The sequence below is a fragment of the Leucopleurus acutus genome, assembly GCF_964270905.1.
Source record: "Leucopleurus acutus genome assembly, chromosome: 9".
In the NCBI taxonomy this organism is placed as follows: Eukaryota; Metazoa; Chordata; class Mammalia; order Artiodactyla; family Delphinidae; genus Leucopleurus; species Leucopleurus acutus.
The window spans coordinates 54,385,196-54,403,099 of record NC_139144.1 but is presented as its reverse complement, the minus strand read 5'-3'; the positions used below and the strand labels follow the sequence as shown (position 1 = coordinate 54,403,099).

At 34.8% G+C, this 17,904-nt stretch overlaps 1 protein-coding gene across 1 annotated transcript in view; it reads left to right on the top strand.

Moving 5' to 3' along the window:
• Window positions 1-17,904, top strand: part of CDK14 (cyclin dependent kinase 14) — a 554,405-nt gene that overhangs the window by 234,594 nt on the left and 301,907 nt on the right. Inside the window, exon 6 of the mRNA XM_082846673.1 lies at window positions 17,808-17,870. Coding sequence (XP_082702799.1) covers window positions 17,808-17,870 — 63 coding nt within the window. The remainder of the gene's footprint in view (window positions 1-17,807; window positions 17,871-17,904) is intronic.

The following is a 17,904-nucleotide window of genomic DNA, read 5'->3' as shown; positions in this document are numbered from 1 at the left end:
GGAGAGCGATGCATTAATAAGACTGACAGTAATGATCAGCTTGGAGAAATTGGACAAACGTTCCAGCTAAAGTACTACAGTTGCCGTCTGATGAAAGTGCCCAAGTTCAGGATGAAGATGATCAATAATTCCAATTACCTTCACATTATGTTTGAATAGACCACGAAGTAATTGGAGAAAAAAATCATTAGCAGATTTATCTCTAAGCGAAGTATACATTATTATATATCATACGAAATGGAGTGTCTGTAACTTCTCACCAATTTTCAAAATCAGTAATTTGATAAAGGCATATCATTATAATGACCATTATAATGAATGGTCTTCTTTCATATGATTATTATTATTTCTTACATTTATTTATTTCAAATTCATTCAGTTAACATCACATAATATTTTAGTTTAATATGCACTTTATGCATTGGGAAAGGGCAGTTAAACCCACACCAGGGTTAAATCATTCATTTTGTTGCTGTGATTGTTGTTTTTATGCAAGTTGTACATCACACGCATATAAAGAGTCAGTTAATTCTGTGGTTTGTTATGAAAAATAGTTTTTACTTTCAGCTCTTCTAACTGATTCTTTCGGATTTTCCTCTGAATATTTAATAAGACTTTCTTTTATTGCCACTTCTTGATTATTCACCTTTTGGCATCATCCATTGATTCCTACAGTGAAAAATGGGAATTTAGTGGTCTTTTAAAAAAATTTTCCGCTTTGAAACAAGTGAACATCCTATCCTGCCACCCTCCCAACCTTCCATCCTCTCAATATAGGTATATTATAATCTTGATTAGATCAGAAATTCAAAATTTACATTATTATGTCAATATAAATCTTGTTTATAGCTGAGGCATGTAGTATACTGTGATTGCTTTTTTGTTTTCCCTGAAATTAATAATTGCCCAGTTTTCATTTCTACCATTAATTCAAGATCTCCCCAAGCCTCTGCCTGGGGCATCTCCTGTCACTGGTTTCCTGCGGTGCCCCTCCCCTCGCTACTGGGCTGGAGCTCTTTTTTCCTCCATCTCATGTTGTTTTGTTTTGGGGTGAACACAATTTCTAGTAGCTTTCTAGGAAAGAGTGTGTGGGACATTTTTTTATTTGAGACATTGCATTGCTGAAAATATCTTTATTCTGCACTTATGTTTGATTGACATTTTGGCTAGATATAGGTTTCTTGGTTGGAAATAATTTCATTAGAATTTCAGTGAAATTGCTCCATTGTTGTCTAGTTTCCACTGTTTCTGTTAAAATACTTCTCTTTATTTCCAGTGTTTTGAAATTTCATGATGAAGCAAAGAGTTGACCAAGATGTAGCTTTGTTTTCATTCAGTGCACCTTTTCAATCTGGAAACTCGTGTCTTTCCATTCTCTTTTTTTTTAATACAACAATTCACATAACAAAATTCACTCTTTTAAAGTGTATAATTCGGTGGTTTTTAGTATATTCTCAGAGTTTGGGAACGATCACTGCTACCTAATTTTAGAAAATTTCATCACCCTAAACAGAAGTCCCATGTCCATTAGCAGTCACCCTGAATTCTTTACCCTTCTAACTGCTAGCAATCACTAATATACTTTATATCTCTATAGATTTGCCTGGACATTTTATCTAAATGGAATCATTAATATGTGACTTTTTGTGCAGGTTTCTTTCACTTAGTATAATGCTTTTAAAGTTCATTCATGTTGTAGCCTGTATCAGTACTTCATTCTTTTTTGTGGCTGAATAATTGTCCATGGTATATGGATTGATGACAAATTGAAATTATAATGGCATAATCATAGATCAGGCAGACAAAAAGGGTGTCAGGCAGTCATTGAGGTTCTGGTTTCAGACACATCTCTGCCCCACTGAGCATTTGAATTTGCTCTGAACTATATCAAACCCTATGATACCACCAGCTGTGTTTAGAACAACATCCCTCAGCTGCAACTTTATATAGTCTCAAGGTCCCCACCCCTTGTAACTATGCAACCGCTTCAGACCCCAACCAGTCCTTGCTTAACAAGCACCCTTACTTCTTGCCTGTTCCAATTATAATTCTTGACAAACAATTTAGGTAGCTAACTGTGGCCTCGCAATTTCTGCCTTTATAAGCTTCCTCCATTTTGTAGTGCTACAGAACACAATTCAAGTGTTTCTTGAATTTGTGTCTCCTACATGTAGTCTGACACACCCCAAATAAAGCCTCTCTATTTCAATTAGATTTCAATTTCTGAAATCTTGGTTAACAAGATAATATCACATTTGTTTATCCATTCATCAGCTGATGTACATTTGAGTTGTTTTCGCCTTTTGGCTCCTGTGAATAGTGCTGCTGTGAACATTTGTGTATAGTCATTTGTTTTGAGTCCCTGTTTTCAATTCTTTTGAGTATATAGGTAGGAATGGGAGTGCTGAGTCATCTGATGACTATCTTTAAATTTTTGAGGGATTGTCTCAAACTATGTTGCAAATTGCATTCACCGTTTTACAATGTAGCCAGCAGTGTGTGGGGTTTCCGATTTTTCCACACCCTCTCCAGTACTTGTTATTGTATGCCTTTTTGGTGATGGGGGTGTATAATAGTTTCTTCTTGTCATTTTGTTTTGTATTTCCCTCGTGACTGGTGACTAATGAGGTCAAGCTATTTTAATGTGCATATGTCCTTCTGTTCCAGGAAAGTATCTTAAATTATTTTGTTATGAGTTCCTCCCTTCACTTTTTCTTTTCTTTTTGGATCTTCTATTATGTAAATGTTGGACCTCCTGGATTGCTCTTCTAATTTTCTTATCTTTTCTCTCTTATATTCTAATTATTTTTTCCTTTAGCTCATCATTAAGGGACATTTTCTCAACTTTGTGTTTCACCTATTCTATTGAAATTTAAAATTTTTAATATTATTAATTTCTAAGAGACCTTTTTGTTCCCAGAATATTCCATTTTATAATATCCTTTTCTTGTTTCAAGATTGCAATATATTTTCTTAACTCACTGAAAATATTAATGATCTTTTTTTGAAGCTTTTTTAATAGTATTTTCTCTGTTTCTACTGAGTTTTTTTTCTTCTGGTTTGTTTTGGTCTCTGTCTTTAATATTAGAGGCTGTGGAGTGATAACTGGTGATTCTTAGTTGTCTGGCCATAACTTAAAAGTGGTGCAGTAACACCCTGATTGGGTGCTCCAAGTGTGCTGGGTAGCTGGTTCACCATGAATTTCACTGTAGGAACTGATGAAGCCGTTTTGTTGAGAAACCCTTGATATATCACTATCCATCTTTCCTGCAGTGCTGTAAGATTCCTGGTAAAAATTCTCCTAAACTCCTGCCTAGAAGATAGAGTCCTAGTTGACAATCTTCTGGAAGCAGAGTGGGAGATGGAAATCCACTTAATCCTCCTGTTTCAGGATGGTATCCCTGTTCCTAACTGGTTGGGTTTCCCAGTTCTCTGTTTTACCCTCTCTGGGTTTGGTAGAGGCAGTTACCTATGTAAGCAGAGGGGGATAAGGGATATAAGGATTAAATATCTACTGAAAAGACTTCCAATCACGCTTTCATATTTTAGACCTCTATATATAGACCTTCTGGTCATTCCCACTTTCTGGTGTCAGCCCTGAGCCTTTTGGTTGTTCTGTCATATAAATAAGGCTGCTTCTAGGCTTTCCCTGCTGCCAGTTTAATAATCATTTGTTGTTTGTTTGCATTTTGTATGCTAAACTTGCTACCATCTGTTTTGGAGCTTCTAAAATTTTGGTGAGTGGGGATTCAAGAGAGTACAGAATGGGTACATATGTCCAGTTTGCCATCTTTACCTTGGAATTGCATCCATTCTTAATAAGTTTAAACATGAGCAAATGCTTGAGCTTGTCATTGTGTAAACCACTGTGTAACTAGATAATTTTTTCACTTTAATGGTTGTAAAGTATATAAATCTTTGCTATTTATCAATTATCAGAGTTTATCATCAGATGTGTCAAGGCTAGTGGGAGTGAAGATATTTGAGTGAACTGTTATTAGATTATCATCCCATCAGTAAAGTTTTAGGCACACAAGCAGTGTCTAAAGTGTGACCATGCCTTTATTAGGATGTCCTGTCTTGATGGAAAATATTTATGATTGTTAATTGGTCAGTTAGTCATTTTGTTTGTTTTTTCTTGTAGTTTGTTATGATGATTGTGGGATGTTGATAGGCTGTATAAACACACACTCATACATTTGAGAGCGTTTCAAAGCCAATAAGAAGCTTTTTACAATGTAAGTGTATGTATACGGAATAAAAAATGGTGACGCATTCTGATTTTAAAACATAATTATTAAGAATGTATAGGTTGCTTATTTTGCAGGTTCATTAGGCTTTTGATTGCTGTGTATGATTAGAAACTTCCTTTTGAAAATATGAACTTTATCGTTCTAAGTTAACCTCCAATTTCAACTGAGTGATTTACTCCTTTTTCCCTGGCAGATAGGAGTCCAGTTATAAATCCCCAACAGATGCTCATGCCTCGTTTTTATTTCATAATTGAGAAACTGAAAAACAAATTTGTCATGGCAGCTATTTGCTAAGTAGGAATTTTCCTTCTTCTGGGTTTTTCCTTTTTTCTTGAATATGTGATCTTTGTTTTAAAGCTTTGAATCTCATTTCAGCCATCATCAGGAACATTTGGAAGATTGAATTGGTTCCCTTTTCTCCTCTTTATCTTTCTACTTGGATAGGGAAGTTAGAAGCAGCAGGGAAAGCCAAAATGTTGAGTATTTTAGCTAGGATTTTAGGATATGTATTGGGAAACAGTATCTAATTCTAACAACAAGACATAAAGTCAGCAATGCTGGGGAGAAGAGGTGTGGGGAGGGATGATTAGTAACGGAATATTTATTAGAAGAAAAGAAGAGAGGATTAAAGTTTTTTTTGTTTTTTTTTTAATCAGATTTTACCTGAGTAAAAATACAGTGAACTGAGTAGTATCTTGCAAAGGGTGAGCAGGACAACTTGATTATTTTTCTATCATTGTGACATCTGTGTAAGATGCATGGGCAGCTAGTTTCCTGAGGGCAGGGGCTGATTTCTCATTTGGTGTGTCTCTTAGTACAGTTACACTAGGAACTCTATAAATCTCTGCCAAATTGTATTTTTTTCCCATAAAGTGGGTGCACCAGATATGATTGTGTGTGTGTGTGTGTGTGTGTGTGTACTATAAATGTAGAGTCATTTTTCAAGGTTTTCATTAGAACACCCTTACAGAGCGTAACAGACACAAAGATATGGGGTCCATATCCTCTTTAAAGGAGAACTTGCTGCCTAGCTACAGCAAGCATAGCTATATGGTCACCAGAATGCATCTCCGTCAGCAAATAGGGATCTGGCTCAGCTTCAGGGACCCATCTTGAATGAGGTCGTGACTTTCCACAGGCATCCTGTATCTGGTGACTATGTGAGGCGGAGGTATAAAGGCCTGGCCATTTCTGGTGAACACAGGGCAAATCTGTGGCTAGGTTGGCCGAGGCTTTATTGGCCTGCATCACATTTTCACGTCCTTTGTCCAATCCTGCTTTCTTTTCATTCGTTTCACCTAATAAACATTTCATTCCTTTTACATAATATGCATACTGTAGCCCCAGACTCCACCTGGAGAACCCAACCTATGGCATAGTGTCATAAAGATTAATTTTATTTTTTTTAAAGTTAATTAAATTATTTATTTATTTATTTATTTTTGGCTGCATTGGGTCTTCGTTGCTGTGCACAAGTTTTCTTTAGTTGCGGTGAGCGGGGGCTACTCTTCGTTGCAGTGCGCAGGCTTCTCATTGCGGTGGCTTCTCTTGTTGTGGAGCATGGGCTAGGTGTGCGGGCTTCAGCAGTTGTGGCTCGCGGGCTCTAGAGCGCAGGCTCGGTAGCTGTGGCAGACCGGCTTAGTCGCTCTGAGGCAAGTGCGATCTTCCAGGACTAGGGCCCGAACCTGTGTCCCCTGCATTGGCAGGTGGATTCTTAACCACTGCGCCACCAGGGAAGCCCAAGATTAATTTTAAAATGCAATTTAACCCTTTAATTTAATAGGGATTTGTTATCTTTTAGGGAAGTTACTGTTAAAATATGGGGTTCTGATTTACATATCCAAATATATCAGACATATACCAGAAAATCAAAAGATTTTCAGAGTTCAGAGGGGAGAAAGATAACCTGGTATAGCAAGAATTTCTAGAAAAGTTAACTTTGGATGAGAAATAATTGAGTTCATAAAACTGTAGCATCCTTTTTGAAGTTATTAAATCCTTGACAAAAGTTTCTTTTAAAGTTCAATGCAAGGGACTTCCCTGGCAGTCCGGTGGTTAAGACTTCACCTTCCAATGCACGGGGTGAGGGTTCGATCCCTGGTCAGGGAGCTAAGGTCCCACATGCCTCAGGGCCAAAAAACCAAAAAAAAAAAAGCATAAAACAGAAGCAATATTGTAACAAATTCAGTAACAACTTAAAAAATGGTCCACATCAAAAAAAAGTATTAAAAATAAAATTCAATGCAAATATATATGTATATGTATTTATCATTCTCACTATTGTAGAGTAAAAAAATAAATTGAGTATAATTTGCTTAATGTAGATGACTGTATTACTGTTTTCTGGTATTTGGATCCCAACCCCTGCAGGAAGATTATACCTCCCTTCCCTATTAAACTAGGGCATGGCCTTGTGGATTGCTTTGGCCAATAAATTGTGAACAAGAGTTATTTGTTATCACAGCAGCATAAGTTGGCCTGTCTTGACGGACATATCCCAGATTACTTAGTATCCAACTACTCTAGAGAAAGCCAGTGCTACCATGTGTTTTTCTTTTGAAGACTCCTTTTATGATTCATACTCACATGCATGTTGTATGCATGTATATATGTATATTTATGTGTACACTATACTTATGTAGTACATACGCTGTTTTTTAACCTTTTTAAAAACTTACAGAAGTTAATGCTACCATTGTTCCAAATCAATAAATGTAGTTATGTACCAAAGTTTATCTACATTTTAAAATTCATGCACCCTTTGCATTAGTATAAAAATCCCGTGCTTTTCTTTGATACCATTTTAAATTTTGGATAAATTTAAAATTCTTAATAAAACAACTTTAAATAATGATTATTTTAAAATATTAAACACTTGATTCTGGTTTTTTAACATTTAAAAACTACATGTTTTATCAATAAGGGCACTAAATCAGCTTGCTTACGATAAGCTTTTGTATCATACATAGCATCAAGGGTCAAGTACAAATGTGGTCACCTTCTATGTCAAGAATGGCGTTTGCTATGTTTTTCTTGATACAAATTATTACAACCGACTTTGTTGATTATAATAATTATGTGCTAGGCCTACTAATTTATTTTGAAGTAAATATTGAAATGTTTTGCCCAAAATTCTCCACAATGATTTTCTAACAATTTTTTAGTGACTGATTTAAAATTTAAGCTCCAATAACTTCTATTAAATTTTGCTAAGACTGACTTTCAAATGGTATTTTCAACCACAGCATCAGGAAAGCACTTCCTGAATTCATCCCAGACAAACTCAGTGAGACTTTATTCTTTCTCTTGAAATATTTTTTAGTAACCTTTTTATGGCAAATTGTACAGTCAGGAAAATGAAAAGATATTTTTAGCTCTGATTCACTGAATATATAACTAGATTTTGGTATAAAAGTTTAAAACATCATGAGGAGCAATAATGTTGGTCTTCACTTCTTGAAGTTTCAGAATTCATATTCAGAATATCAACTATATCTGGCAAATATGTCAAGCTCCTGGGAAAGTTATTATCTTGGCAAGTTTGCAAGTGTCTAATGATGGAGAAAGAAAAATAAAGCAGTTCTTTTTCCAGGGTATCTTTAATTTCATACTCATGCATGGCAAGGAATTAAGCACATTTCCTTTGTACATGGATTGAGCAAAAGCAAGTAGTGAAAGAAAAGAAAAAGAGTGATGATTTACTCTTTGGTAAATTTTTTTTAGGTCAGGTAAGCCAGCAATTTGACTTTTGACTGTAGATGCTAAAAAAAAAGATACTTTGGAATCTCTACTTCATTTTAACTTTTGGCGGTACTCAGAATACAAGAATTCATGGGGTTTTGTTTTTTAACCCCCTCTGTGATCTGAGGTCTTTTTATTCTTTGCTATTAAAAGAGCTACTTCAAACAAAACTTTTACAATTTTTTGTGGATCCTTAACAATATGTTTCACTACTCTTCAATTTCTCATGCTTCAGAGCATTAGACCCTGTAGGTAAAAACTTGCATTAAAAAAAATAATGTTGGTGTGATCCTTTTACTCACAGAGTTTGAGGAAACCTAAACTATCTTTGCCCCTTTATGTACTATATTGAAATAATTTAACATAATGAAAAAAATAGATCTTACCTAAATGTAAGTACATTACCTTATAATGTACTTATGCTTCAGGTGTGCCACAGGAATAGCAATATAAGTTGTCTCTTTCATCATATATAACAAACATACATTTCGTATACTTCACTGTTTGTCAGGACTTTCCCCGAAAGCTTTATCATTCTAAATTATTTGTATTCCCACCAGCCAGGGATTTAATTGAAGCTATAAATGAGCTTTACATTTGTAGTATAAACTTATCTTTCAAACTATTTTGCCTGCTCAAGAGATTTTGATTTGTCCCATTTTGGAGTCTGTAGCACACAGCTCTTGTTCCATAAATAATCAGATATTCATAACCATGTTTAATAACTCTAAGGTATTTTGCATTGTAATATCTTAATAACATTCCTTCTAATATATCCTTCTGTATTTCCTTGGGGAAAAAAAACACCTAAAGTTGTCACTACTTGGTCAAATGATAGGAACAAAGCTATAAATGTTTCATTTAAGGTAAGAGAGAGACTATTATTGAGTTATCGTTCTTATTTCCCCCCTGGTCATCAGTAAGCTCTTGAATAGTGAATACTGTTTATCCATCTTTATACATTTGCAATACTTTACCCACTATAAGTTTGAAAATATATTTTGAATATCAGTTGGTATGCCAAAAAAAAAGACAGGGTGACAACGTTAACAAGTTATAATTGTTTAATATTTTCCTTGTGATTATGTGTTCCAGAATTACTATTTTTAAAATGAAGAATAACATGTAACATTATAAATCAACTATACTGCGATAAAAATTAAAAAAAAAACCCATGTACCTGAAGCTCATTATACAGTATATTTCATAAAGTTTTCTGAAACACACATCTGGTATGATCAGTCCCTATGTGGGTGTTATTCTTAACCCTTAGAACCCAGATTATAAAAAAGGCTCGTCTTTCCTACTTTGTAGCCAGAAAAAGTTATCCAGGATAGCCACCTTTGATTCCTCTGTCTTCTCTCCCTCTGTTTCTCCTCCCTCTCTCCTCTTTTCCTCTGTTTCTAATCTTTTCACTCATGTTACTTTTACCTTATAATTTCAGGATCTCTCATATTTCCAGCAGGGCAGCTCCAGAAGGGTTTTCAGAGTTAATATATTCCTGAGAACTATTCCAGTTCCTTTTTTTTTTTCCATCTCATACTTCGACTCCAAAAATTTTTTTGTGGCCCACTTTGTTAACCTTTTCTTTTTCAAATTCTTGAGGATGTTGGATGATCAGAGCTTTCCATTCTTTATACCCATTGGCCTTTTATTTTTCCTTTTAAACGTGGCTTCAGAATAGCATGAAAATCTTTTTAAAGTGTCTATTTGACTCTGTTAAAATTTATTATATGTTTTAGGCTTGTGAATGGTGTGCCAGAGGACATATAAACCATGCTGAGTAGTCTTTCCTTCACTGTTTCAAGAGAGCACGTTTATACAGTCTTCTAATGCAGTAATAGCATTTGGTTCTGTAGAACCAGTGTTCTTCTTCTAGAAGATTTCACCATTTTTGAAACTTCCCAAATCTATACTTTCAATTTATTTAATTTAAAAAAGGACTATCATTTATACCCCCCTATAAGTATTATGAAGTGATATGGACATAGATATATGGATATAGATATGTGTTTGGTTTATGAATTACCCCCTACAATATTGAAACTACTTCAGACACTTGAACTACTGGAAAATAAATGTCTGCATTCTCTTTATGTGAGAAAAATGACTCATGACAGTCTTACCGCCTGGGTAGACCTATACAATCTCTCTACCTGTAGTGTCATTGCCAGAAGCCAAATAGTAAGTTTTTTGTTTTAGTGGAAAAGATCTTTCAGGTTGCTGGTTTTACACAATGGGAATGTGGTTGGAAATGCTTCCTGTTCCAGTCACCATCCCCAGGCTGCCCATGCATTTTAGATTCAGAAATGACAGCTGAAACCAATTAGTTAGAATGATGGGATCACTAAGTCACATTTAGGTTTGTTATGTCCCAAAAGGACAAAAATACATTATATGATAAAAAAAGAAATGACTAATTTAATTAGGAATAAGCCAAGACAGTGTGATTACTATGAGAGGATTTTTATATAGTATTAACTGTTGCGTATGTTAACTACCCTTGCCCTCCCCAGGAAATATGTGTGTGGTTTACTGGCAGAATTTCAAACATTTCCTAAGTGGCGTAAAAACAGGTGAAAATAAAATAACCTAGAAACAGGCTTTGGAATATATAAAATAAGTCTTTACAAGAACAGTAGAATATTTGAGAATATTCCATTTAAGAACATAATTTTGGGTATATGGAACAGATTGGAAGACCGTATTTTCTCTATTGTCATACCACGTCCTATGATGCAACTTAAGGCACAGTAATCATCATTAGAATTTTCATTTCTGAGGGAAGAGATAGTACTTTTGTACTTGTTCATGAATGTCTTGTTTTTGTCATTAAAGAAAAGGGATTTCAATGCATTTGCAAAAAGCCTAAATAACATTTAATAGAATACTTACAAACTTTAAAATAAATTATTTTTTAACCACTGTTTTAAAAGTGGGTCCCTGTGGTATATAGCGGGTACAAACCTTCTCTATAAAGCATCTTGAACGGCTATGGTTTTGTTTTAAAGGGGAAGTTGATTAATGTTTCTTTCCATTTTTTCTCACTAATGAACAGTGCTTATGTATTGGAACTCACAACATTAAAATTTTATTAATTATGATTTGGGAATAAATAAATGAGTACTATAAAGCTTAACGGAAAAAAATGCAAAGTCGGTTTAAGCCTGTGGACTTCATATAAGAGCAGTTTGAAACTAGCTGCTCAGTAATTTGATGTATTAATTTTTACAGCAGTACAGTCTGATTAAAACAGAGATTGTAGCCAGAGGAAATGGCATTGACTGCTGTAGAAGAAAGGAGGACTCAACTTCTATAAGTTTTCTTCAGTTGCCTCTAGCAGCAGCTATTCCCCAGTGAATCACACAACTTTAATGAGCTACAGGTGAAACAGATTAAAAACTAAAACCATAGTGAGTTCTACCAAAATGCGCAACTATTCTTAAAGTGTGGTTTTAGTTAGAGTGCATGTGGTGTGTCCCAGACATGGGACAATGGTAATAAAGGTGACATTAGCCAGTAGTAGATTAAGCATCACAAGTAAGCGTCTGCCACACTTGCTGCCTTGGAGACACTTAAGTTGCCATTGTTGCCATTAATTTTGGGACCCCGTGTGGTACCACTGAAGAGTGGAAATAATTGCTCTTGTCCTTTAGATATTTGCAGATTTCTTGATTTGCTCTCTTACCAGTCAGAGTACTATTTAAAGGTTTTTTATAATGGGTCACTTACTCATTATAAGGAAGAAATTGGAGTGTAATCAAACTGAGATGAGGACCAGGGAGCTCCTTAAACAATCAAAGTCAGTCCGGAAAAGAAGGGCTCTATATTTTTATGCTTTCAAGTTGTACATGTTATCAACTAGTTCTTGACATATCCCATCTTTTTTTTTTTAAATCACGTGTTTTCACTTAATGTTTTTTGTTTTATAAGTCTTTTCATTAATTTCAAAATAAAAGTATAGCTGAGGCTTGGTATTTATTCATAAAATAAGCCTATTCCTTAAGAAGAAAGAAATTCAGAATTAGTTTTATTATCTTCTGGAATCTTTCCATATTCTTATTCTTGCGAAGCAGTTTTGTTTTTAATGGTTTAAAAATTACACTAAGCCTGAATATACTGACTCTTCTCTTGCTGTCAAAATCGAAAACTAAATGAAAAGAAGTAAAGAATGTGGAGGCTGTGTGTAACATAACTTCACAATGAGGATTTCTGATGGTTATCCCCATGGAAAGACAGCCTTATTTTTAGCCTAGATGCTGGAAAATAGGGCTGTGCTATTTTCAATGTCATATTTTGTCAGTGCTTCTGAAAAACATCAAAATTAGCTGACAAATATTGTAGACACCATGCTTAGCATAAGAGACTGGAAAAAATGCATGTTTTAGGGAAGGGGCTCTATTTAGATTCCTGCTTACTGAGAAAAGTCCAGTCTGAAGACCAGTGCTAATACAAAAGCATAATTTCTCTGAGGAACTTGATATCTCTTGAGTAAGAGGTCTGATCATTTGAAGGGCCAAAAATTGGAAAACCTCACTTCATGGATGGTACATTGATTAAAAAGAAACATAAGCACATACTAAATGATGAAGCCTACTTAATAATTGACTTATACTTGTTTCTGCCCAGGAATTTGGGTAAACTCATGTCTAAGAGCTTTTCTGACTCTGTGGTCTTCAGAGAGCCTTTTTACCAGTGGCTTTCAGTGGCAGTATATTGCTTCTTTCCCCTCACCCAAAGTCAGTTTCAAAAAGAGTAAGGAATGGAGAGTGGAAAATATGAAAAGGTGAATGTCATGGTCCAGCTAGTTTCTCATCTTTTTCTTTGGCTGGACTTTCTTTCCTGGTACTCTTTTGAAGGGCTGTTCTCCACTCAGGCCTGTTTTGAAATTGTCATCATATCTATAATTTATCTTTGTAATTTCCTTTTATGTCTTTCTCTTTAAGACTCATGGCTGTGTACTGTTAGTCATGCAGTTCTCAGGTCTACATATGATTGAAATTAACAGATTCTACTGTGTGAAAGTGCTTATGAGTAAGAAGTCTTTTCGATATTTTGTGGTCTTTCTGTATCCTGCCTTTTTACGAAGAGAGATCTGTCTCCTGCCTTCTAAATTGATCCAGCCACAGAGTAATGAAATCAACATGGAGAAACCTAAACTGTAAATGTGGCTCCTTTACAGAGAATGTTTATGTTTAGGGTGTTATGGTTTCAGATACGTTCTTCAGATTCCTTCCCCTTGAAACACTCCTGCACCTATGTAAATTCTCAAATAAATGCTACTTGATGGGTAATCAACAGTGAGGAAGGAGGAACTTGATTTTGAAAGAAATGTATGCAAGTGTGGGGACTGAACCTTAACAGCTCCTTTTTACTGTCACTCCTCTTCTTGGTCTGCAAATCTAGCCACACTTGATAGCTTCGTTTAAAACCACGCACTCCACGGAAGACTGATGAAGTATTCTTAGGGATTCAGGTATAAACCTGTCAGACACAAGTGCTTCTGAAGGCCTTCCCCTGAAGAACAGCAGCAGTGATAGAGTGAATAAGAGGGTGTAGGAAGATGAAGTGAGGCATAATGTAGTGAGGGAAAGAAGCGATGTTAGCCAAGAGCCAAGATAGAGATTGGAGGGGGAAGTTACTGGGTTTGATATATAGTCACCAGGCACCTAGTCTAAAGATACTCCTTTTAGTGTTAGGACAAGAAATAGAGATGAAGTCAGATGGACCTGAGATTATCTGTGTCTCATCGGTGGATAGTGATCTGTTGGTCATGTGCCATAGGGGCCTTCTGTTCAGAACTTGTATGTGTAGGATGACTTGAAAAAATGGAATGACAGAGAAGTACCTCCCAGCATTATTGTTAAGTTTAGTTCTGTATTTCAGGACCAGTGCAAATCATAAAGGTCACATAAGCCAATGAGTTGAACTAAGGAGAGAAGTTAAAAAGAAAGAAGAGATGTGATGAAATTTGTAATTTAGGCACATCTAATGCAGTTCCAGGCATAGTACTGTGTATTAAAAAAGAGAGAGGGAAAAGAAACAGTTTTTAATGCAGGTAGAACAGAAGTTTGCTAGGGTATAAAAATAAGACCTTGTACTACCTCTTGTCTCTTCCTCCATTTGAGATTCTCCAGATTCTTGCCCCTAATCACCCAGAGCAATCTGAGGTTAATGGTGTATTTGCTAGAAGTAGTCTCAGAGGTTGTGTGCAGAGAGCTGTGGAGTTTGAATGAGGATGTCTGGGCATGTAGACAGGAAGAACACATATATAAGGATGAAATGTTACTTCTAAGAGTTCCAGTTTTCTGATGGTATTTATCATTCCATTTTTAATTGCAGTCCTCCCAAATATCCCTTCCTACTCTAAACACACTACAGAAAATCATCATCATCATCATCATCATCATCATCATCATCATCATCATCACCTGTAGCATCTACCATGTACTGGGCAGTGTAGTAAAACCGTAATGGATATTTAGTTATTAATTTTCACAATATCCATATGAGGTAGGTATACTAGGATTATCTTCATTACATAGATGAAGATACTGATACACAGAGGTTGTGTAACCTGTCTAAGGCTACACAGCTAGAGATAGCCATGCGTGTATGCATACACACATTTTCATGCTATACAGCTAAGGAAATATGAATCTTAAAATTTAAAAGGTTTGGAAAAATCTTTATTAAATTTCCCAAGATCTCATTTCTGGAGAGGCCTCCTTCCTTTAATTCATGTTACACTGTCATTGGGCATGCATACATACACGGAAGGATGTCATGTGTACCATAAGCATCAGGAGCTTTTTTCCCCATTACTGATATGTTTCCTTCCTCATAGTTTAGTGGGGTTTTTTATTTGTTTGTTTGTTTACTTTTAAACAAAAAGCTTGAATACTTTAATCTTGGAAAAAAATTACAATAATGCACAAGTATGTAAAAATCCACAAAACGTAAGCTCTATGCGAGCAGAGACTTTTCTTATTTATTTATGCACAATCGGCATTTAATACGTTTATGTCAAGTATAAAATATGGTGAAAGTTGTCCCCAACACCATTCCACTTCTTTAAGCATGTGTAGCGTAAGTTTATTGGGCACAAAATTAAACATGCTTTTTAACTGTGTTACTCATATCCTTTATAGAATTCTTATTTTTTTGTCAATTCCATTTGTTGGTTTTTGAAAGAGGTAAGCTAAACCCTTCAAGATTTTGTGAAATTTTCAGTTTCTTCTTTTATTTTGGTCAATATTTGCTTCATAGTGATATGCCATGTTGCTAGGTGCATAAATGTTTAGTACTTTTTCCTTGAATTCTAATATGTCTAATATTGATATGCTGATTTTTTGCTTTTTTATTGATATTTACCAGTATAAATATCCTAAAACGTAAATAATGTAAATGTGTAATATATAATATGATGTATTATTTCTTTATTTTCAGGTTTTGTGTTATTTTTTGTTGTGTATATTTAGCTTGTGTGAGTTTGATTTTGTTTTGTAAACTGAAAATATATATTTTTAATAGGAATTTTAACATGTGGCTATATGATTATTGTTATGATTGGGTGTACTTTCTATTTACCACTTTATTTGTTGTGTGTGAAGCAATGAGCAAATTACAGTTCTTCCCCTCATGGGTCTTATTGTATAATGGGCAGTATCTTAAATACTACCTTATTTTTGTGTATCATGCTATTGATTAAAAACTGCTTTCTCATGTACTATTTTATTTAGTTTTATTTATTTATTTAATATCTATGGAGTATAATTGCTTTGCAATGTTGTGTTAGTTTCTGCTGTACAGCACACAAAGTGAATCAGCTATATGTATACATATATCCCCATATGCCTTCCCTCTTGAGCCTCCCTCCCACCCTCCCTATCCCACCCCTCTAGGTCATCACAGAGCATCGATCTGATCTCCCTGTGCTATGCAGGAGCTTCCCACTAGCCATCCATTTTATATTTGGTAGTGTATATATGTCAGTGCTTCATGTACTACTTTATATGTTCTTCAGAAATCTCTAGGGAAGGTGTTAGCCTTAGTTGAAAGGACAGAGAGGTTAATTGTATGGAGTTACAAAGTGGCAGTTTGGGATCCAGAAATCAGTCCTCAATTAATTAAATGCATGAAATAAAACTTTTATATAGTCAGGAAAAACTCCATGGAACCCATTATAATTATATTTTAGGCTCATTTTTAATGAGCTATACTATATGTAAAACTGTTTCCACCTGTATTTATTTAGTTCTTCTTCGCTGTCATTGACTGGACCAGAGAGACAATAATTTCCAAATCAAATGTAGTTTCTGTCCTCATGGAACTTGACTTTCATTTGGAAGCTAAACACCTTGGGTGTGGTACAAGATAAAGGCAATATTGTCTCAAAATATATCTAAGAGCATTTCTTCTGTCCCATCTTCTTTCCCTTTGTTCTTCCATTGGCTGACCTTTTTCATTCTCTATTCAGGTGTTACTTACAAGTAATGCTTTCTGGAGGCCTTTCTGAAATCTTTAGACCACAATAAGTTCCCCCTCTGCTATGTCCTCAAACATTACCCAGTACTGTTCTTAATATACAACATACTCTACTGTAATTACTGACATGCCTGGTTTTTTCCACCAGCATCTATTTCATTGAATTCTATGCCTTTAGTGATTAGTGTAGTGCCTGGAAGATAATAAGTACTCAAGAAATACGTGATGAATAATGAATGAATGCTAAATTCTGCTTTGTATCCTTGGGAGTTACCACCTGGCATGCAATAAAAACTCAGTAAAGGAATCTGAACTGTTGTCATCATGGCTATAGCCATGGTACAGGTTCTTGAAGGTATCAAAAACTTATTATTCCTGAATAATTGAAGCCTGATAATGGGGCATGAATAATCATGATCATTGGCTTTTACAGAATGATTAAATGTTTCAATGTCACAAATCTTACAGTATCCTCCAATAAGATTAGAAAAATTTATATAGCAACTCTACGCGTTTTTTTCCAAGTTTTATGTAACTCATAATATAAACAGAAAAAGCATTAAAAAGAAAATATATAATTGTGTGCAAATTGAGCTTGGGATATTTGAAGGAATAACAGCATAAGTTGCTATCTAGGGATATTCCTTTTAAGTTATATCTGGATGTATTTGTCTTAATTTATAATTTTGAAAGTATTTGTATTGATTTATAAAGTAAATCTTTATAAAGTTTTGTAAATAAATATTTTCTCAAATATATTCAAGAGTTCTGAGAATCTGAAAATTATTTTTTAGTGAATATAGTTATGAAAAACTCAAATAAAACCAATGATTAATTTTACTGTAATGATCTGTTTGTAGTATTTTCATCTCATATAACATAAATAATCATAACCTGCGTTTCCACTTGGAAAATACAAGATAATTGAAATTGTAATTGGATTGGTTAATTGTGTGTGTGTATGTGCTTTAGTTTTTTTAAGTTAAGGCTTGTATTTTTAGGTAGGGTTTTTTTTTTTCCATTTAAGAGATGTATGTTCAATGAGGAGAAAATTAGGCATTTAACAAAGTAAAAAGTTGTGGATATGAATTCCTTCTAATACACAGATATGTTTAATGTAAGACAGAGCCTAGAGGCAAAGATAATGATTCGATTGTGGTTAAAACAGGGGGCGGAGGAGCATGCAACTGCATGCACTAAAAAATCCACCCACTTGCCTTATATTTGCTTTGTTCAGAAAGTGATGATGACTTTGAAGTAAAAAAATATTGATTCACTGTGTTACAGCCAGAGGGATGTTAATACATTTTTCCCTTTTTCTTCTAGCATACTGATTTATGTCAGTACATGGACAAGCACCCTGGGGGGCTGCATCCAGATAATGTGAAGGTAGGAAAAGATCTTTTTAAGTCAAGGGTTAGCA